The following is an 18,133-nucleotide window of genomic DNA, read 5'->3' on the forward strand; positions in this document are numbered from 1 at the left end:
AAAAAAAATGTTGTTTTTATTGTCTTTGTGTGTGGGCCTATCTGCTGCACAGATTTATTTGACTGTTTTTAGCAACGTTTGGGTCAGAGTGGTATGTTCACCATATAGACTGTATATAAAGTCAAGCAGAGTTTTATTGTCAACCCAACAATATACAATCAAGTATACATTGGGACGAAATTTCTTCCTCCTGGATCAAAGGTGCAAATGGAAGAAATAATTTTGGGAGCCTCACCAACAAGTGACCATACTAGAAAGAGATATAAAGCTATCAAGCTTGGCTAGTAAAACGCATCTATTAATTGTTCCAGTGCTATACACTGAATAGATGCCTGCTAAAGAAGTGAATTATAAGGTATTTTGGACATTTTGATGCTTCCAACTTCGTGGGAACAGTTTGGCTGTTCCACTATGACCAAGGCCACGTGCACAAAGCATGGTCCATAAAGATATGGTTGGATGAGTATGGTGTGGAAGAACTCGATTGGACCACCCACATCAAGAACCTTTGGGATAAGCTAGAATAGAAATTGCAATTTAGGCTCTCTAGTTCAATATCAGTGTCTGACCTCACAAATACTCTTTTAGAAAGACTGGGAAATTATCCACACTCCCCTCCTGCAGTCAACAGCAGGAGTTCTATGTTTTGTGGACTAGACAGTGGTCGGGGGCATAGGCCCTGGTAGTCTAAGCCTTGGTCGACAAATCTGGCTTAAGGAAAGTCCTCGGTCATTTAGAGCAGGTCTGGGGAACTCCAGACCTCAAGAGCCGGTGTCCTGCAGATTTTAGATATCACCCTGGGCCAGCACACCTGAATCAAATGATTAGTTCATTACCAGGGCTCCGGAGAACTGCAAGACATGTTGAGGAGGTGATTTAGCCATTTAAATGAGCTGTTGGATCAAGGACATATCTAAAACCTGCAGGACACCTCCTGAATCTCCGTTGTTCCACTGAAGGAAAAAGCACCCCAGACCATTATGGTTACATCTCAGGTGGGATCTGCTTGTCGTGGCAGTAACTTTGGAAACCATCAGGACCATCAAGGTTCAATTTTTTCTCATCAGAGAATAAAACTTTCTTCGATCAATGTCCTATGTTTGGTGTTCTCTTGCAAAGTCCAAACAGTCAGTTCTGTGGCGTTCAAGGAGATGAGGTTTTTGGGGGGGTTTTTTGAAGCCCTTCTGTCTCAGATTATATCTGATTGTTGTGGGGCTGCAGTCAGCACCAGTAAGGGTCTTAATTTGGGTCGGGGATCGCCCAGATGGACAGCCAATTGGATCCTCCGGCTCCGTGCTGGTGAAATTGTCTTGGGTCTTCCACTTAACTTTTTGTTCCATAAACCTCAGGATCATTTAGGAAATTCCAAATGACTGCCTTGCTGTGTCCCACCTCAGCAGCAATGGCGCACTTATGCAGTTTAACAACCTGACCATGTTCAAAAAGGGAAAGGTTTTTTTTGCTTTTGCCATCAGACTGCCATGGCAGTGTGACTACCTGACAGAAAATGACAATGAATCCATATTTTTGCACAGATTGGCCTTTTAAAGGCATATGGTCTTAAACTTTTGATCAGCTGTCAAAACAGCCTGTTTCAGTTTAAGTGTTGTTTTCAATAAATTGCATGATCAAAAAATGTTTTGTCTCACTCCCATTTCTTCTTGTTGCATGTTGAAGCTCAACTTGGAACCTTGTTAACATCCAACCATGCAAAATATGATTTATTTATTTAGTTTTTGCCATTTTTCAAGTGGTCTTGAAACTTGATGAATTCTCCTCCCTGCAGTGACGCCTCCGGCCTGCAGGGGGCAACGCCGCTCAGCTTTGTTGACATGCGTCACCAAACTGCGACGGATGGATGGACCATAAGAGCAAAGGCTTCTAAAATGTAGAATGAGTGCCTGAGCGGTGCAGACCGAATGAAAACAAAAAGGAAAAGGGGATTTCTGAGCGCCGGCGGACACGTCTCAATGGGTGAGTGATGGTAACAGCAACGAGCGGGCCTGCGCTCACAGTAGGAGGATTATTTTTTAATAAAACCTCTGGTTTGGGTGAGTAGAGTTACCATAATGTGTCTGGATTGTCTGCGATAGAGAAAAAACTGTCTGGGATCCTCTAGCTTCTTTTTAAACTGCGGAAAATTAAGAGTAATTGTGCTTTAAACACAAAGAGCAGCAAAAACAACGCGTTAACACCGTTTAAAAAAGAAAAAAAGAAAATTTAATTTACAACATCTGTTACTGCAGAACAGTTAGATCCTGCTTCTTTATACAAAAACATAAATGCTTAAAAAATAGAATCTAAAGGAGTAAACTGTCATTTTTATAATACCTCTGTTATTTATAAAAGTGAACCTATACTGCTTTTCTTTATTTTCTGCCATGCATAAATAAAGAACATACATAAATGCTCCTGTTAAACACGGCCAAAGTTTCAAGCAATGAGAGTAATCCGTACCAGCTAAGAGCTCAGACTGCTATAAACAGTTCGTTTAAAATAACTTTTTTTTTCTATTTTTGACTCTCTGTAATGTCAGGGAAAGGGTATCCTTAATAGCCCCCCCCCCCCCCCCCCCCTTTTCAGTTCAAACCTTCTGTTTGTAGTGAGGGGCCAATCAGAATAAGGTTTCTGTAACGAGGGAGGAGCTAAAATTCCTTCTTTCCGACAGAGAGTCCAAGATAAAAGTCAGAATGGGAGATGCATACATGTTGACTATCATGTTGAAATGTACTATGAATCATCCAACTAACTTCAGGTTTAACTTGATATGATGGTGGTTCACGTCTTATGTCACCATGGTAACTTGTGCTGCTCTGGAGCAGGTTGTGTTTAAGATAAGAGATCAACAGTAATAAAATCACAGCCTGTTGACAAACCAGTTCTCCAGAAACCATTGCTGAAAGATCCCTCAGACCTTGCATTCATAACCCCCGGTTTGTTCGATCACAATGGGGGCTTTATTTACCTGTTCCCATGGCGAATCATGGTATCAGAGTGCAATTAATGGATTTCTTTCATTACTTCCTCATACAGCTTACCTCAGAGTGGATCGGAGAAGACTGAACCGATTCTAAATCTGAAAACTCAGAATTTAGATTTAAACTGTTGTTAAACCTGTTTTATAAAAACTGGAGTGAAAAACTGGTTGCCACATACTGGACTGCTTTTTGACAGCCACTTTACATATTTTATCATGCAGTAACACATTTTATCTATATAGAATAGAATAGAATAGAATTCAACTTTATTGTCATTGCACATGCACAGGTACAGGGCAACGAAATGCAGTTTGCATCCATCCAGAAGTGCTTTAGTGATATAGATATATTACAATATATATTAGCAATAATATAGATATGTGAGTATATTACAGAAATGGGTCTATTATGGTATGTTATAATGTACACGGTATGAAGTATGTTGTGAATATTCTATAACTATAAGTATGTACAGGCTGTAGTGAGTACAAGCTATGTACAGGATATGAACAGGATATAAATATGAAAAACTATACAGAATATGAAATAAATAACTTTACAGAAATCTGAGATATACAGCTATACAGAAATGGGAACTATGCAAGTTGTAAACAGTTGTAGGATTAAAGATTATCGAATGTACAGAATGATTATTTACACAGAGCTATACAGTAGTGCAGTTAAGATAAGTGAGGGTGTAGATAGTTTCTACAGAGGCTGTATAAAGTGCTAGTGGTTGTGAGTGGTGGTTCAGTCCATGTTATTATTGTGTTTGAGGGTACAGTTGTCCATTGTGGGGGTGTGTATGTTCAGTCCATGAGTTTAACGTGGGTCAGATGTCAGGAGGCAGAGTTCAGGAGTCTGACAGCTGTGGGGAAGAAGCTGTTCCGGTACCTGGTGGTCTTAGTCCGGAGGCTCCTGTGGCGCCTCCCAGAGGGCAGGAGGGTGAAGAGTCCATGTGATGGGTGACTGGGGTCTTTGATGATTTTCCCAGCCCTTTTCAGACACCGCTATATTTAACAACTGGATTATCACGCTGTTTTTGTTGTTTGTTTGTGTCTTTTCACTGCATCAGCGTATGAATACATTTTCATTAGTGATCCATCTACCACCAAAAGATGGATGACTAATCACCGAATATTTGTCCCCTGTACTGCTCTGATGATTCTGCATTTCCTTCCCTGCAGTTGGATTGTAGTGCATTAGGAGCTGCGGCAGGGATGAGGATCCGGCTGCAGTGTCCCGGCCACGCTGCCAGCCTTCTCTCTGAGCTTAACCGTTGCCGCCAATCACGTCAGTACTGTGATGTGTTCCTGCAAGTTGGCAACCGGACATTCGCAGCCCACCGTGCAGTGCTGGCCTGCGCCGGGACGTACTTTCGCAACTTGTTCACCAGAACTCCCACCGCGTCCAGCGCCGCCTTCTCTTTGGAGTTTATCTCCCCAGCTAACTTTGAGAAAGTGCTGACATTTGTCTACACCGGGGAGATAGTGACTGATCTCATAGATGTCGGGGTCCTGTACGAGCTGGCCGAGCGGCTCGGGGTCAGTGAACTGGTGAAGGCTTGTCACGCTACCTTCCCTGACCTGCAGGCTTCTGTGTCTGCAAACTGCAATGTCAGCAGTCCCGGTGATGTCACCCTGGACTCCAGCATGGTGGCCGCTCCACCCACAGTGGTTGCAGTTAGTGCAGCTTCTGTGCCGTCTGTGTGCTCCTCCGCCGCCTCCTGCTCCTCTCTGTCTTCATCGGCTGGCCCGTCTGCTGCCCCGACTCCTGCTGCTGCTCCCTCCCCTCTTTTCCAAATCAGGATGGGCAGGTCAGGCCGCGAAGTTCAAGCCGGGCCTCTGTCTCTGGACCTAAAGGCAGAAGATGTCCAGTCACATATCGGCTACGGGCAGATGGGAGCAGATCATCAGTTACCAGGAGGACCGCCTTTAACCACCAGCAGCAGCAGCCTTTCCCTTCAGGCTGACGGCTTGCAGCCTGTGGGACCTGTGCTCCAGCTGAAGACCGAACACGGGCTGAACGATGGGGAGGCGGGAGGCTGCTGTGAGGACGGTGACACAGATGGTCAAATGGTTTCTGAGAGCACGGGCGACTCTTTGTCCCGGAGCAGCAACCCTGTTACGTCTGAGTCTTGCTCCCTCCCTGACTCTTCAGCTCAGCTTGGCGCTGAAGCCTGCGCCCCGACATCATCCTCAGGAGAGTCTCCAGGCAGCCTTCAGGTGGCAGCGGTGGAAGGTGGCGTCGTCGACGTGCAGCAGGACAGCAGGCTGATGTTTGGGGAAGTGGAGGAAGGAGACACTGAGGAGGAGAGGGAGGCTCTGCAAGGTAATGGAGCAGTGGAGGGAACAGAGGAAGAGCAGTGGAGACAGTTGGCAGGAGAGATCATCGAGCTGAGCGATGATGAGAACTTCATGGAGGAGGGAGAGGAGGAGGACGAGGATGAAGATGACCTTGTGTGTGTGGAGAATGGAGATGGAGGGAATGCGAGTAGCCAGGTAATGTTTCTGTTTGTGAGCAGTAGAGTAGTTCATGTAAAAAGTCATTCTGTATAAAATCAAATCAGCTGAAGTTCTGTAATGTTTGTATTTCTAATGAAGCGACCAAGATTTGACATCGTGCTCTGAACGTTTTCTGAGCTACAGACCTTCAGAGGACACAGGGATGGGTCGTATTTTTTTTCCACATAGGAAATAATGGTCTTTGCTCCTCCAGGTGACAGGAAGCACGGTGACATGTAAAGCTTGCACAGTGGCACTCCCAGCAGATCCAGCTGCCATCAGAAGACACGGTGAGACGCACCTGACGGAGCTGGGGCTCTGCAGGGTGTGCGGAGCCTCTTTTCCAGACCGTGCTGCGGGCATCGCCCACTCCTTCACCCATGTGGGAGTGCAGCTCTTCACCTGTGACATGTGCCACTTGCAGTTCTGCAGTCAAAAGAAACTGCTGCGGCACCACCGCCAGACAGCATCCAGTTACACCATCCCACAGGGGGCGCTGACCAACAGCAGCCACAGCCAAGAGCTGCAGTGTGCTGTATGCACCAAATCCCTCAGCAAGGACTTCCAGGTTAGTGGATATTTATGGAGTGTTTTTGACATAAGTCAGACACTTTAAACGATTGCTTGATACATAAATGGCTCCATATGTAAACAGACACTATTTAGTTATGATAAATGCGGACTTGATTTTTACATTAATCGTTAAGAAATTACAGCCATTTCTATCTCCATGAACTGAAATGAAGTCGGGCAGTTCATTAAAAAGCGGTTCTTTTGTTTTATTCACAAATTATTAAGATAAAAAGCCCCAAATGTTGCGTTGGCCTTTGTAGGCTCTTTCTGTGAGCCACAACATGCTGTCGAGCTCTCGTTCATTAAACTGTGTCATGAATGAGCTCACTGTGGTTCACTTTAAGGTTAACTGAAGCGTTTACTTTGTAAATAACGCAAGGACCAGGTGTGTCTAAGAAGCACAAAAGTGAGACTTGAGTTCACAGTGAAACCCACAGGAAGTCTGATGTTTGTATGAACAATGCCTGACAACCGGTTTGGTGGCAAACATGAGCAGGAAATAAGAATGAGGAGTCCCCCTGCTACACACCTGCTTCCTCAGTGAGGCTCCTCAACTTTTAGTTTTGTGTTTCTCTCCTCCTCAGACTCTCAAAGACCACCTGCTGAGCCACGTGTGCCCCCAGAGCCTGAGCTGTGGCGTGTGTCACCTCCCCCAGCTGTCCCTGTGCTCCCTACTGTGGCACGCCCTCGCCCACCTCTCCCTGCCCGTCTTCACCTGCCCGCACTGCGCCCGCTGCTTTGTAGAGCGCGCCCTGCTGGACAGACACATGGCTGTGCACGCTGAGGAGGCGGCAGCTAAGGAGAGAGAGCAGTCGGCGCTGAGGGCTTACGGAGTCAAAGCAGATGGAGGTGGCAGTGGAGGAGGAGCGGAGGAGCTGCATTGCTTCCTGTGCCCGCAGACGTTTCGCTCGTCCTCTGCGTTTCAGTACCACCTCAGTCTGCACACCAGCGACTCCACGGGGAGCGGAGGAACCGCTGGCGGCCAGGGGTGGTTAGGGAAACGTAAAGCGGATCAGTCTCTGGAGTGCCCGCCGTCTTCCTGCTCCTCCTCCTCGTCACGGGACGTCAGCGGGCTCGTTAAAATGAGCAACTTCGGTTTGGGTTTGGGAATGGGCATCAGCGTGTCAGACAAGTTTTTTCAAGGGCCGATGCACGGCGTGTCCTCTGGAGTCCTGACGAACGGAAGCTCCAGTCAGGACAGCGGTGTCGGACCTGCAGGGGTGCGTGGGAAGTGGTACCGGTGTCGCTACTGTGGTAAACGTTTCGCTCACTCGGGGGAGTTCACCTACCACCTCCGTATCCACACCGGGGAGAAACCCTACCAGTGTAAAGTGTGTCTGCGCTTCTTCAGGGGGCGCTCCACCATGATCTGCCACCTGAAGACGCACGCCGGCGCCCTGATGTACCGCTGCACCGTCTGCGGCCTTTACTTCTCCACGCTGAAGCTGGTGTCGTCACACATGGAGCTCCACAAGGACCACTTACCGCCGGACTTCAACATCGAGCAGACCTTCATGTACAATGATCACTCTAAAGAACCGCTGCCCACTGTGGACACCTGATCAGCTCCTCGTTTCCTCCCTGACGCCTCCTCTGTGTCTGGTTGTCGTGGACCACAAGCTGCTGATAGTAGACTAGAGCTTTAGCTAACTGATGCACCAACATCAGTTAGCACCTATCAACAGATAGGACATTTACTGATGACTCATGCACATCTGTCTTGTTACATCAATTTAATGCCGGCTAACTGTTTAAAAAAAAAAGTCAGAAGCGCTAGAAGTTTCCATTCTTGTTTTTATTTGGAGGATTTTTTTCATTTCCTGGCACAAGATGCTTTGGCTGAAATATTATTATAAACACTGTTATTAGCCCAGTGCAGTGATTTTTCTAATGTTTTTAGTTAATCACGTAGTCTCTAAATTATTGTAAAAGATCTCAGTATTGCTTATTTTGTCCAGCTAACTTTCTCAAACACACAAATGGAACCAGAACTACATAAGAACAAAACCTAAAAACTCTAAAACTAGCCATTACTATGGATTAAAGATGGACGATTCTCCTACTAAAGACCATTTGCACTGGTCAGATTCTTGACTGAGTCTGTTTAAAAAAAAAAAAAAAAAAAGTAGCATCATCAAAATGATTGTCTTAATATGTGATTGTAATTACAGTGTAATTACACTGCAATTACCTCAATGTAGAAAAGTAGACAAACACGAAATATTTTCATAAATGTATTATTTTCTTTCCACAGTGTTTTAAAGCATTGATTCCCAAACAGAGAGCGGTACGAGTCACACTGAGGGGCACGTAGCAGGTTTTTGAGGGGCTCTGGGGTTTCACGTAATAATGACATCGCGATTTGAGCGGTGTCTTCTTTGTGTAAGTCCAAATTTTACTTAAATGAATTTAGAAAAAAAATTAGAAATTACAAATCGATAATAGAAAAGCTGTCTGCACTAACACAACAACAACTAGTTAATTCAAAACAGTTCACTTAAGATGTATTTATGTAGCAGTAAGTGCCTTTTATTGTAAGGTAAAGCCTTTTAAAATCTTAGTTAAAATAGCTGAACATAGTGCATGAAAAGGCTAAAATATGGTTGTATTACATTAATAAATTATCAGTATATACGACTACGATTATTTGAGCTAAAATGATGACAATAGTTTTAATAAAAATGCTACGGGTAAATGTAAAAAGCGCAAAACTGGCCTCAAAAACTGTCAACTCTTGCTGGAAGTGCACACTAACTGACTGATAACTGTATAAAATGAATTTTTAACACTATTTAAACTTGACTAAAACAAAATGAACAGTTTTTGGAGTATTATGGGTGTGTGTGTAAGTTAGCACCCAGTACAGGAGTCCAGTCAGCACATAAATGAGTCTCCCCAACAACTTTAACAGAGAAGGATGCTACTTTGGGAGTAAAACAGCTGGAAGAATCATCTCCCTAGACTTTTAATTAACAAAGTCTTCCCAGCTACCTCACCCCCACTGGCCAACTCCATCCCCCCTTTCTCATTTCTTAGTTTCTACATCCTTGCATCCTCTCCTTCCGTCTGGTCCCTTCCACCAGAGATCCAAGCAGAGGAGAGAGGAGTCAAGGCAACAAGGATAAAGTCAGCTGCAGTATCTATTGGTTGTGTTCGTGATGTGTGTTGTAAATGGCGACTGATTCCCTAAAATCCAATACATGTGAAGAATTTTTTTTGAGTTTTAGTAAATATGTAAAAAAAAAAAAGAAGTGGGGACACTTTTAATCATTCACAATATAAGTATGAGAAGATATACCCTTTTTGAGCCGTAAAGGGCAGAAATTCCATCCCTCAGTGGCTTGGTCCAGGTTGCAGGTGCAGCACTCTAAGCAGATATACTCAGATTTCCCTGTTCTCAGCCGTCTCCTCCAGCTCATCCTGGGAGACACTGACGTGGAGGAGTCGTCCCTCCCTAATGACCAAGCTCCTCACCCAGACACCTGTTAGAAGCAGCCTATTTCAGTCATTAGCCAGAGCTTCTGGCCATAGATGTGGTTAGTAATGTAAAACTGTATGGTTGAAACCATCCCTGTGCAAACTGGAGGTTCATTGCTTGAAGCGAGTCATCGCAGTGATGCTCCTATGCTGACAGGCACATTTCTGCAGGAGGATGCAACCCTGCTGCTTACAGCTGGTTTTTGAGGAGATCTTCCCCCCCCCTTAAAAAGGCCTCCGAGAACTCTAGCATCAACCTCTTTTTTTTCTCTTTTCTTTTTTTGATATAGGCCAGAAAATAAATTTTTAAAGCTGGGAATCACTGTTTTAAAACACAAAATTAGTATTTTTATAGAATAGAAGTAAAGAAATAGATTATTTTTCACTTACATCTGATTATTTCTGTATCTGTTGATCGACTGAGCGTTTACCTGGATTTTTATAATGCGGTCGCCATATTTTTTTCTGTTAGATGCCGTTCAAACTGCAGGTTTGGTGTGTTTGAACTAAGATAAGAAGAAGCCACTTGGTGGCAGTGTATCCTGATGTTAGCAGGTGAAAGAAGGCAGCTGTATTATGCAGCAGATTTTATCTACTGTAATATCAGGATAGGTTTTTGATGTCAGTGATTGTAATTACAGAGTAATTACACTGATTGCATATTGAAGTAGCATGCCGTTTGTAGCATACTAATTCTATTTGCAGTCACGGTTTTAAAACCCTACAATTTTATTTAGTCTGTTCTTATGGTGCATGTTTCACTCAGATAAAACAAATCCACAGTAGAGAATATTTTTGTCTTTGAAACATAATGGTGTGCGTTTGAACTTACACAGACTAATTCCATTTTAAACACAAGCTATACTGACTTGTTTAGAGCGTGTGACGTATGTTGTGCTGTAGAAATGTGACATTGAAGTGCCCATTTACACATTTCTGTGCGATTTTTGTGTCTTACCTCATATTTATGACAGCAACTATTTATTATTTTTATGCCTTTCGTTGTCTATTTCTAAAGCTAAATATGTTTATATGTTTTTTTTAATATTGTTTTTGCAATAAATGCCTCTAGGAAGACTGTTATCACCTCTGAATTATTGTTATTTTTTTATCTGTTGGATGAGCTGCTCCATCATCAGAAATTCAGTGATGAATCTGCAGAAATCTGCTTCCCCTGTTTCCAGAAGCTCAGACCTTTGCCCTTGCAAAGCCTGGTCTCTTCCTGTTATTGTGCCGTTTGTGGACACACAGACCCCGCTTCTTTTTTCCCCCCCTGCCTTCTTATTGTTTAACCTGTTGAACATGAAACATTCCAGAAACGGAAGTAAATGTAATAAAGATGAGCAGAAAGGACAAGCCATCTGCAAGAAAGGCAAATTTCCTTGTTAAAATAAACAAGTTTCCAAATGAGTGGCTGTGCTTTGTCATCATCAAATCATCTTACAAAAGCCAACTCAGCTTTTCCAGCTTGGATCGAAACCACCAGCGTTTAAGGGAGTTTTATTGTTTTTTTGTTTTGTTTTGTTTTTTTACAGGTATGACTACATCAGCATCCAGATAAATAAGCATTTAGTAACATTAAGCTTTGATTTTATGCAATTAAACAGTTACATTTTCACATTTGCATTTGTGTATACTGATATGAGGATTTCTCCTGTGGGGCACTGCAGCACATTTTGTTGACACGAATTCCTGGAACATTCACTGTGCCATGAGTTCCAGTGTGAGTTGAGCAGCTTTGCAGGAAGACATCAAACATTTCCTGCCCTCCTGTGTGTGAAACTGATCAGGTACATGCTTAACAAAACAGGAAGTGGACTATGAGAGGAAGGTATGAGCCCGATCGATGCCTGTGATACTTGGAAGCAACAGGGCTGAATTTAGTTCGGTCAAATATACCGCGACTGGAGCTTACTTGATCCTTAGCTCAGCTTCATCTTATGATCCAACATCAGAATGGCTGGTGCTGGCGTTACTCCGCTTTCCCAGGTCTGTACCGCCCTCATTTGCAGTTTTGGCGTTGGCTCTGGGTCCCACCTGTTCTGCAGTCCCCTCTCTGGGAATGTAGTTCAACATGGTGTTGATCAGGTTGTTCCGAAAGCTCTTGCTGAGGAAGTTGTAGAGGAAGGGGTTGGCAACACAGTGCAAAAGCGAAATGGTCTGCACCACGCTGAAAGAAAAGTAGAGCACTTCCACCGTGTTGCAGCTGAATACATAGGGCTCAAGGTCGTCTATTATCATCAAGAACATGACCAAGTGGTAGGGGAGCCAGCACATTACAAACACAAGGGAGTATACGTGCACCAGCCAAACATCCCGTCGGTTCTGCACATCCGTCGCCCTGTTGGCTGTACGAGCAATCAGCACATTGCAGGTAATGATGACAGCAGCGGGGACCAGGAACTGGAAAACCAGGCACAAGAAAGACACAGTGACGAACCATTCGGTGTAGTTGTATTCAGGCAGCATGTAACAACCTGGCTCTTCCCACTCCAGAAGATTCACATGGACGTTCTCTAACAGAGCCAGAAACAAGGAGAGCCCCCAGAGGCCCCCACAGACCACCCACCGCTTCCGGCCTCCCGCAGGGAAGAAGCTTGACGATGACGGTCTTGACAGTGAGAAATAGCGTTCGAGGGTCATGAAGGCCAGGAAGAAGGAGCTGCTGTAGAAGTTGATCACGTAGATGAGGTGGGTGACCTTGCAGAGGAAGCGACCCCACAGCCAGACCTGGTCCATGGTCACCTCCATCATGAAGAAAGGAAGGATCACAATCACCATCAGGTCCGACAGGCTCACGTTGATGATGCAGAAGAGGACCGCATTGGAGGAATGCCTTCGGCGCCAGTTGACCCAGACGACCAGCGTGTTCTCCATCAGGCCCACCATGAAGATGAAAAGGTACATCAGGAAGAGGGCGATGCGCCGGGAGTTCGTGTTGAGCTGGAGGGTGCAGTCGAAGACGAACCATGGCGTGCCGTTCAAGTAGTCAAGCGAGTGGTTGAAAATGGTCATGTTCTGGAGTGAAAAAGCAAAGGAAAGCTTTTCATATCCTGACAGGGTTTAAATTTATTTTGAGGTTAATCTGATTATGTTTTAAGACGTTGCATAAGAGGGGCACAGGAGGAGGAGGAGGTGGTTTACTCAAAATGTTTTTGAGAGGTGAATACAAAAAGCCCAGCAGGTTATTAGAAAACTATTTCACAACCTACAGTGTTCAGTTCAGAGCAGGAGTGCCTCGCGTTGAGGTGAATGCAAGCATGGATATGTTTAGAATTCAGATTTATAGCATGTTTTTCATTCACAACGCTCCACATATATAACTCTGCACATCTAAAACACAGACGGTTTCCATTCCAAGCATTCTTCTTTCTCACTAAGCTGAAACGAAGTCAAAAACTCAGAAACACTCATGCTATGTACAATAAAAACCATGAAATAGATCTTTCTGCAAGAAGTGTTGCACAAGTTTTGACACCTTTAGATTTTATCCTCACCTCCATGCATCTTGGAGGAAGGTGAATTTGTCCACAGTGCCTTTACTTTACTATTCTCATCCAAATCAGCCTCCCACATTTCCCCAAATTGCAACCTGAAACTACTGACAAGCTTGCCTTTACACCAACAGAAAATGCCCAATTAATAGCTTATTTTTCCTGGAGATGATTTCAACAGATTCAACTTTGCACGTCTATAACAGTGAAAAAGAAAAAAAAGTGCTTTTCATTTCACACATTCTTCTATCTAAAAAAAATCCAAAGAGGTCAAAACTCCAGAAACTTGCATAAATAAATCAACACAATCTGAAACACGCTGGTAAAGCATTACACAACAGAGTGTTGCTGGATCTCTGACCTCTTCAGACTTGCAAGTGTCAGATTTTGAAGCCTCCAATCTCTTCAAAATCACCTACACCTAAATGCAACCTAACAACTGACGATCTCTATCTATATTTCTGTGTAAAAATATATTTCTATGTAAAAACAATAACATGATTTTCCACACCTGACAACAGATAGATGTATAAAGTGTTTCCCTTTAAGATCTAGACTAAAGGTAAAGTGGGGTTTAACAACCTTGAAAATGACTGAGTTTTCTCGTACCTCAGTGGCGGTGGCAGCGTACACAGGAGCTGAATGGGGAAGGTCGCTCCTGAGACCTTATCGTCTAGTGGAGAATCTTCTGTGTGAAGTCTGCAGATGGGAGATGTGCCTTTTCAGCTCTGCTGCTCAGGACTATGTGGGCAATCGAACAGGAGTTTCTACCCTCCCATTTCCCATAAACAAACACACACACACATACAGCTATGGCATCCTCAGTGAGCACTGAGTAGGACAACTGAAGTACAGAGACAGCCACAAAGCTAGTGATACAATAATTTAAATAAAGAAATAATGTATTGCGCATGAATAGAGAAGTTATATAAGGAGGATTTCCAAAAGTAATTATTGCTAGAAATGTGCAATAATGAAACTCAAGTTTCTCAGTGACCCAAGTTCCCTTTGTAAAGTTCACGCCCTCGACAAATCACAGCTGTCTTCCATTCAAGTAAACCCATATAAGTATATAAAAATGAGAATTCAATGTACAGTTTTAATCTAAAAAAATTCAAATTTGCTGTTGAAAGCTGATTGTTATTAAATTACATTAAAAAAAAACAGATTAAGCTGTGAATAATGCAAAGGTTCTACTAGTAGAATAAAAGTGGGTTCTATTAAACCCCTTTTAATTAAAGTTGGATGTCTGCACCTGAATCACATCGTGTCTGTCTGATTTGAGATCCACTGTGGTGGTGTACAGGGGCGAAATTGCAAAACATAATGCATCATTGTTCAAATATTATGGGCTTACCACTGGTAGTTTAAAGGCTGTTCTGTAAGAGAGAATAACTGTAATTCTCCCCCTGAAGGGAGAACGTAATCGGTTCTGGTTGCTTGTCTGTCTGTCCAGCATCCATAGTTTCTTTTTAGATATGTTTTTATGTTGTGTGATAGTAGATTGGATTAAAGTCGCACCAAATGTGAAAAAAATCAATTAAAACATTTTATTACCCACAAATTTTTATGAAAAACTTACTTTACTTCACAACAATATACTAGGCCTCCGGGGATATGAGTACCCAGGTTGGCTAAGTATTTAACCTCGACCTTTATTGTTAGTACCCAAGGTCAAAGTTGACAGTGGAAAAAAAAATGTCAAAAAGAACCATATGAAGATGCACGTAGAGAGCTGCACAACACGCTTTTTTATTTTTTCAATGAGACACAATGAAAATGAAATGATGCCATAAAGTTTTTACAGCTCATAGAAGCCAAAGATTTCGGCCAATTCTGCCCCAAACACATGGGTAAAGATAATAAAATACACCATTTTAGTATGTAATGCTTCAGGACCATAGGTCAAAGGTCAGACATCAGCTTGCAGGTAGCATCTGGGTTACCTCGAATTTGATAAGCTGTCATAAGATAATAATAAATCATCATATATATGTTGTATTACACATAACAGTACTACAATGTTGCAGTAAAGTCTGGTTATTTTGCTACAGTAGACCAATGATGGTGCAATGTCGCAGCTGATAATGTTTCTAACATTTCAACATCTCCTTTATTTTCATGGTCTGAGATTCTTTGGGCTCATTTCAAGTTTTCCGTTTATTTTTGAGTTTTTAAGTCTGGTTTTCTTTGTTAACTCTTCAAGTTTGGATTATTATTGTATGTTGAGTTTTTGTTGACTTGTTTCTGGAATCATTTTTGTTTTGTTTGAATTGTTTTTGTGTCTAGTCTCTGTGCTTTCTTGTTGTCAAGTCCCTGTGTTTGTATTAGACGTTTGTTTCCCTGTTTGAATCCTTTCTGTTCGGTTTCATTTTGTCAGTCATGTGTCTCATGTACTCCGGCTTCTTGTCTTCTTACCTTGATTAAGTTCAGGTGTGTTTTGCTCCCCATGCGTTTCCACTGCCCCTGATTAGTCTATTTGTGTGTATATGTATACATGGTCTCAATTTCCTTTTATCCTTCGTCTAAGCATTTATTTATCTTGCCTGTTTGTTCCTTTGTATGCATCATGCTCCAGTTTCCAAGTTTGGATTTTGTTTCTTTTAGACTTCTTACAAACTTTAGACTCCTAACAAAGAGCTCAGATTTTTATTTACCTGTCTGTCTGCAAGTCCTGCATCGTTTTATGCATTTGGAATAATGTCCTTCAACATAAAATTGTGAAGAATATGTCATTATATAGAATATATAATATAACCAAAAGAAATCGCTATGCACAAGAAACAAGGACAAAAGTTAGTATTGGATGCCTGTTATTTAGAATGGTCACGATTCGTTTTTTACCAGCTGGAAGGGAAGCAAGGACGGAGGACTCAAGGTGGATTCAAGCTGCTCTGCAATGGTGTAGACCAGGAGTGTTAAACTCCAGTCCTCGAGGGCCGGTGTCCTGAAACTTTTCCATGTGTCCCTGCTGCAACACACCTGCATAAATTAGTAGTTCATAGTAGAACCTGACTGTATCCTTAGATGGGAACCCCTAACCCTACTGAAGTAAATGTAAGGATTTAGAAAACCCTTCTAAAAGTAGTTTTATTGCACCATGTTCAATAAATCATGAGCTGCTGTGACATGAATCAAATGGGCAAAATGCCACCTCAGCATTCAGTCAAATTCTAGAGTTTTGCTAATGACCTGCTAATTTTATTCATGTGTGTTGCAGCAGGGACACATGGAAAAGTTTCAGGACACCGGCCCTTGAGGATTGGAGTTTAACACCAGTGGTGTAGACAGAGAAATGGAATAACCCTAACCTTGAAGGAATGGCATGAGAATAGTGTTGTGGAGATGAAGAGGGTGTCAGAAAAGAATGAGTTTAAAGCTAGAAACTGAAGTGTTACGTTAAATGTTGTCAGTCCCTATGCCCCACAGGTTGGATGTCAGAAGTGAAAGAGAAATTCTGGAGGAAGTTGGATGAAGTGAGTGTCCAGAGGTAAGACAGCACACTTCAATGTACATGTACATGAAGGGAACGGCGGCGGTGTTGGTTAGGTCTGATGTTAAGGATATAAATGGTTTCGTGAAAATCATGGAAATGGCTGTGGTGAAGACACAGAGTGGAGGCAGGGACACACAGATTGACTGAAGGCCTTGTGTATTTCAGCAAGACAATGCTAGACTACATGTAGAGCATACTTTTGTAGTAGAAGACTGCTGAACTGGCCTTCCAGCAATAATCAAAAAATACAACAAAGTCGAGCAGGCAGAATCTTGTTCAACAGCCTTGGCTTAAGTGGTTAAAAGGTTTGCAGTGACTAAGTGATGGAGGGGGAGGATGCATTTGTTAGTTATCTCACATGATCCTGTAAGTATGATGCCAGTAAGAAGAAATAGTATAAAGAGAAATAGTATAAAGAGGGCCCACATAGCAGAGAACAATGCCAGGAAGCCGTACTCTGTGCTGCGATTTGCCGAGTGTAGAGCAAGGTGGGAGCCCTGGGCCACCCCAGCCTCACTGAGGAAGGAGGCTCTTTAATCTAGAGAAGCACACATCCTCATCATCACAACATTTTAACACTCTTAAAAGCGAGCTTGGCTTCATCTCTGTGGTTATGCATCAGGTGATTTAATGACTGAAGTACTGGGACAAAAGAAAGTTAAGATTGGTCTTGAGGGATGGTGGAGGACAGTGCACGTGATGAGTGAGCCCGGATAAGCCATGGCTTCACAGTTGGGGCTAAACCAAGGTCAGCAATATATGGGGAGAATGCAGGAACGTTTGTTTTGGCCACGATTCACACTGATTAATGGGATCTGTTCTCTGGACTCAACGTTCCTACTGTCTCTGGGGGCGGTCAGCACTTTGTTGCTTACTGACCCTTCAACTGCTCCCTCTTTCTGTGCCCATCCTGTTGACTGGGCCCCCCTTCGGTTTTCTGGTGAAACAAGGAGGAACCAGTCAGCAGATTTGATCTCTGCTGATGAAACAGGAAGGAACCAGTCAGCAGAAACACATCTTTTGGAAACAGTGAGACAAAAAGCAGCCCCTGACCTTCATCACATTATCTAAGAACAGCTCTAATGTCAACACCTATGCTTTATCTGATTATTCTGACCTGCAAAATACTAACAAACTACCTCCAGGGTAACCATTTACTCGCACTGCTTGCAACTCTAATCCAAGACATTTTCACTTGCAGATTTATCACTTTAAATCTGCAAACGTTTGACTGTATAGCCCATATGCAACCTCATTTTTCTTAGGATGGTTACTGACTGAGTATTGTAAGATTAACAGGTGTCCAAACACAACCAATCACCTCAGCTGATGGGGCTTTTTCAGTGTTTTTCCCATTATTTTAAGCTCCAAATAACTGTGCTTCAGCTTTAGTGAGCGAAATACTAGAATTTTATACACTTCTGGTTTCAACTGCCTACATGGTAGTTACCAAAACACCAACAATGAGCCTGAAAAATGGGCTTTATGTATATCTCTCTCGCTCTGGATAACATCGTGGTAACATTATACACCTTTGGAACATCTTGAAGAGGATGTGGGACCTATGGAATCTTCAATATCCAACATCCAAACAATTAGTGGCCCAGCGTT

The 18,133-nt window shown here is 43.0% G+C and overlaps 2 protein-coding genes across 4 annotated transcripts; one reads left to right on the forward strand and one right to left on the reverse strand.

Moving 5' to 3' along the window:
- Positions 1–1,858: 1,858 nt before the first annotated feature.
- zbtb39 (zinc finger and BTB domain containing 39) lies at positions 1,859–10,826 on the forward strand. 2 transcript variants are annotated; one of them, XM_080898501.1, is made up of 4 exons: positions 1,859–1,974; positions 4,166–5,479; positions 5,697–6,050; positions 6,640–10,825. In XM_080898501.1, exons 2-4 carry the CDS (start codon positions 4,199–4,201, stop codon positions 7,615–7,617), a joined length of 2,613 nt encoding a protein of 870 aa, XP_080754627.1. In that variant the 5' UTR covers positions 1,859–1,974; positions 4,166–4,198; the 3' UTR covers positions 7,618–10,825. The 2 variants fall into 2 exon arrangements, with proteins under 2 accessions (XP_080754627.1, XP_080754628.1); XM_080898502.1 differs by having other exon boundaries at positions 1,962–2,051; positions 6,640–10,826.
- A 177-nt stretch (positions 10,827–11,003) lies between these two features.
- ackr5 (atypical chemokine receptor 5) lies at positions 11,004–14,102 on the reverse strand. Of its 2 annotated transcripts, XM_080898512.1 has the most exons (3): positions 13,636–14,102; positions 12,102–12,550; positions 11,004–11,935 (listed from the first exon to the last, which is right to left on the reverse strand). In XM_080898512.1, exons 2-3 carry the CDS (start codon positions 12,501–12,503, stop codon positions 11,471–11,473), a joined length of 867 nt encoding a protein of 288 aa, XP_080754638.1. In that variant the 5' UTR covers positions 12,504–12,550; positions 13,636–14,102; the 3' UTR covers positions 11,004–11,470. The 2 variants fall into 2 exon arrangements, with proteins under 2 accessions (XP_080754638.1, XP_080754637.1); XM_080898511.1 differs by having other exon boundaries at positions 11,005–12,550; positions 13,636–14,100.
- Between the last annotated feature and the right edge of the window lie 4,031 nt (positions 14,103–18,133).

This window comes from Rhamphochromis sp. 'chilingali' (assembly GCF_963969265.1).
Source record: "Rhamphochromis sp. 'chilingali' genome assembly, chromosome: 12".
Taxonomy (NCBI): domain Eukaryota; kingdom Metazoa; phylum Chordata; class Actinopteri; order Cichliformes; family Cichlidae; genus Rhamphochromis; species Rhamphochromis sp. 'chilingali'.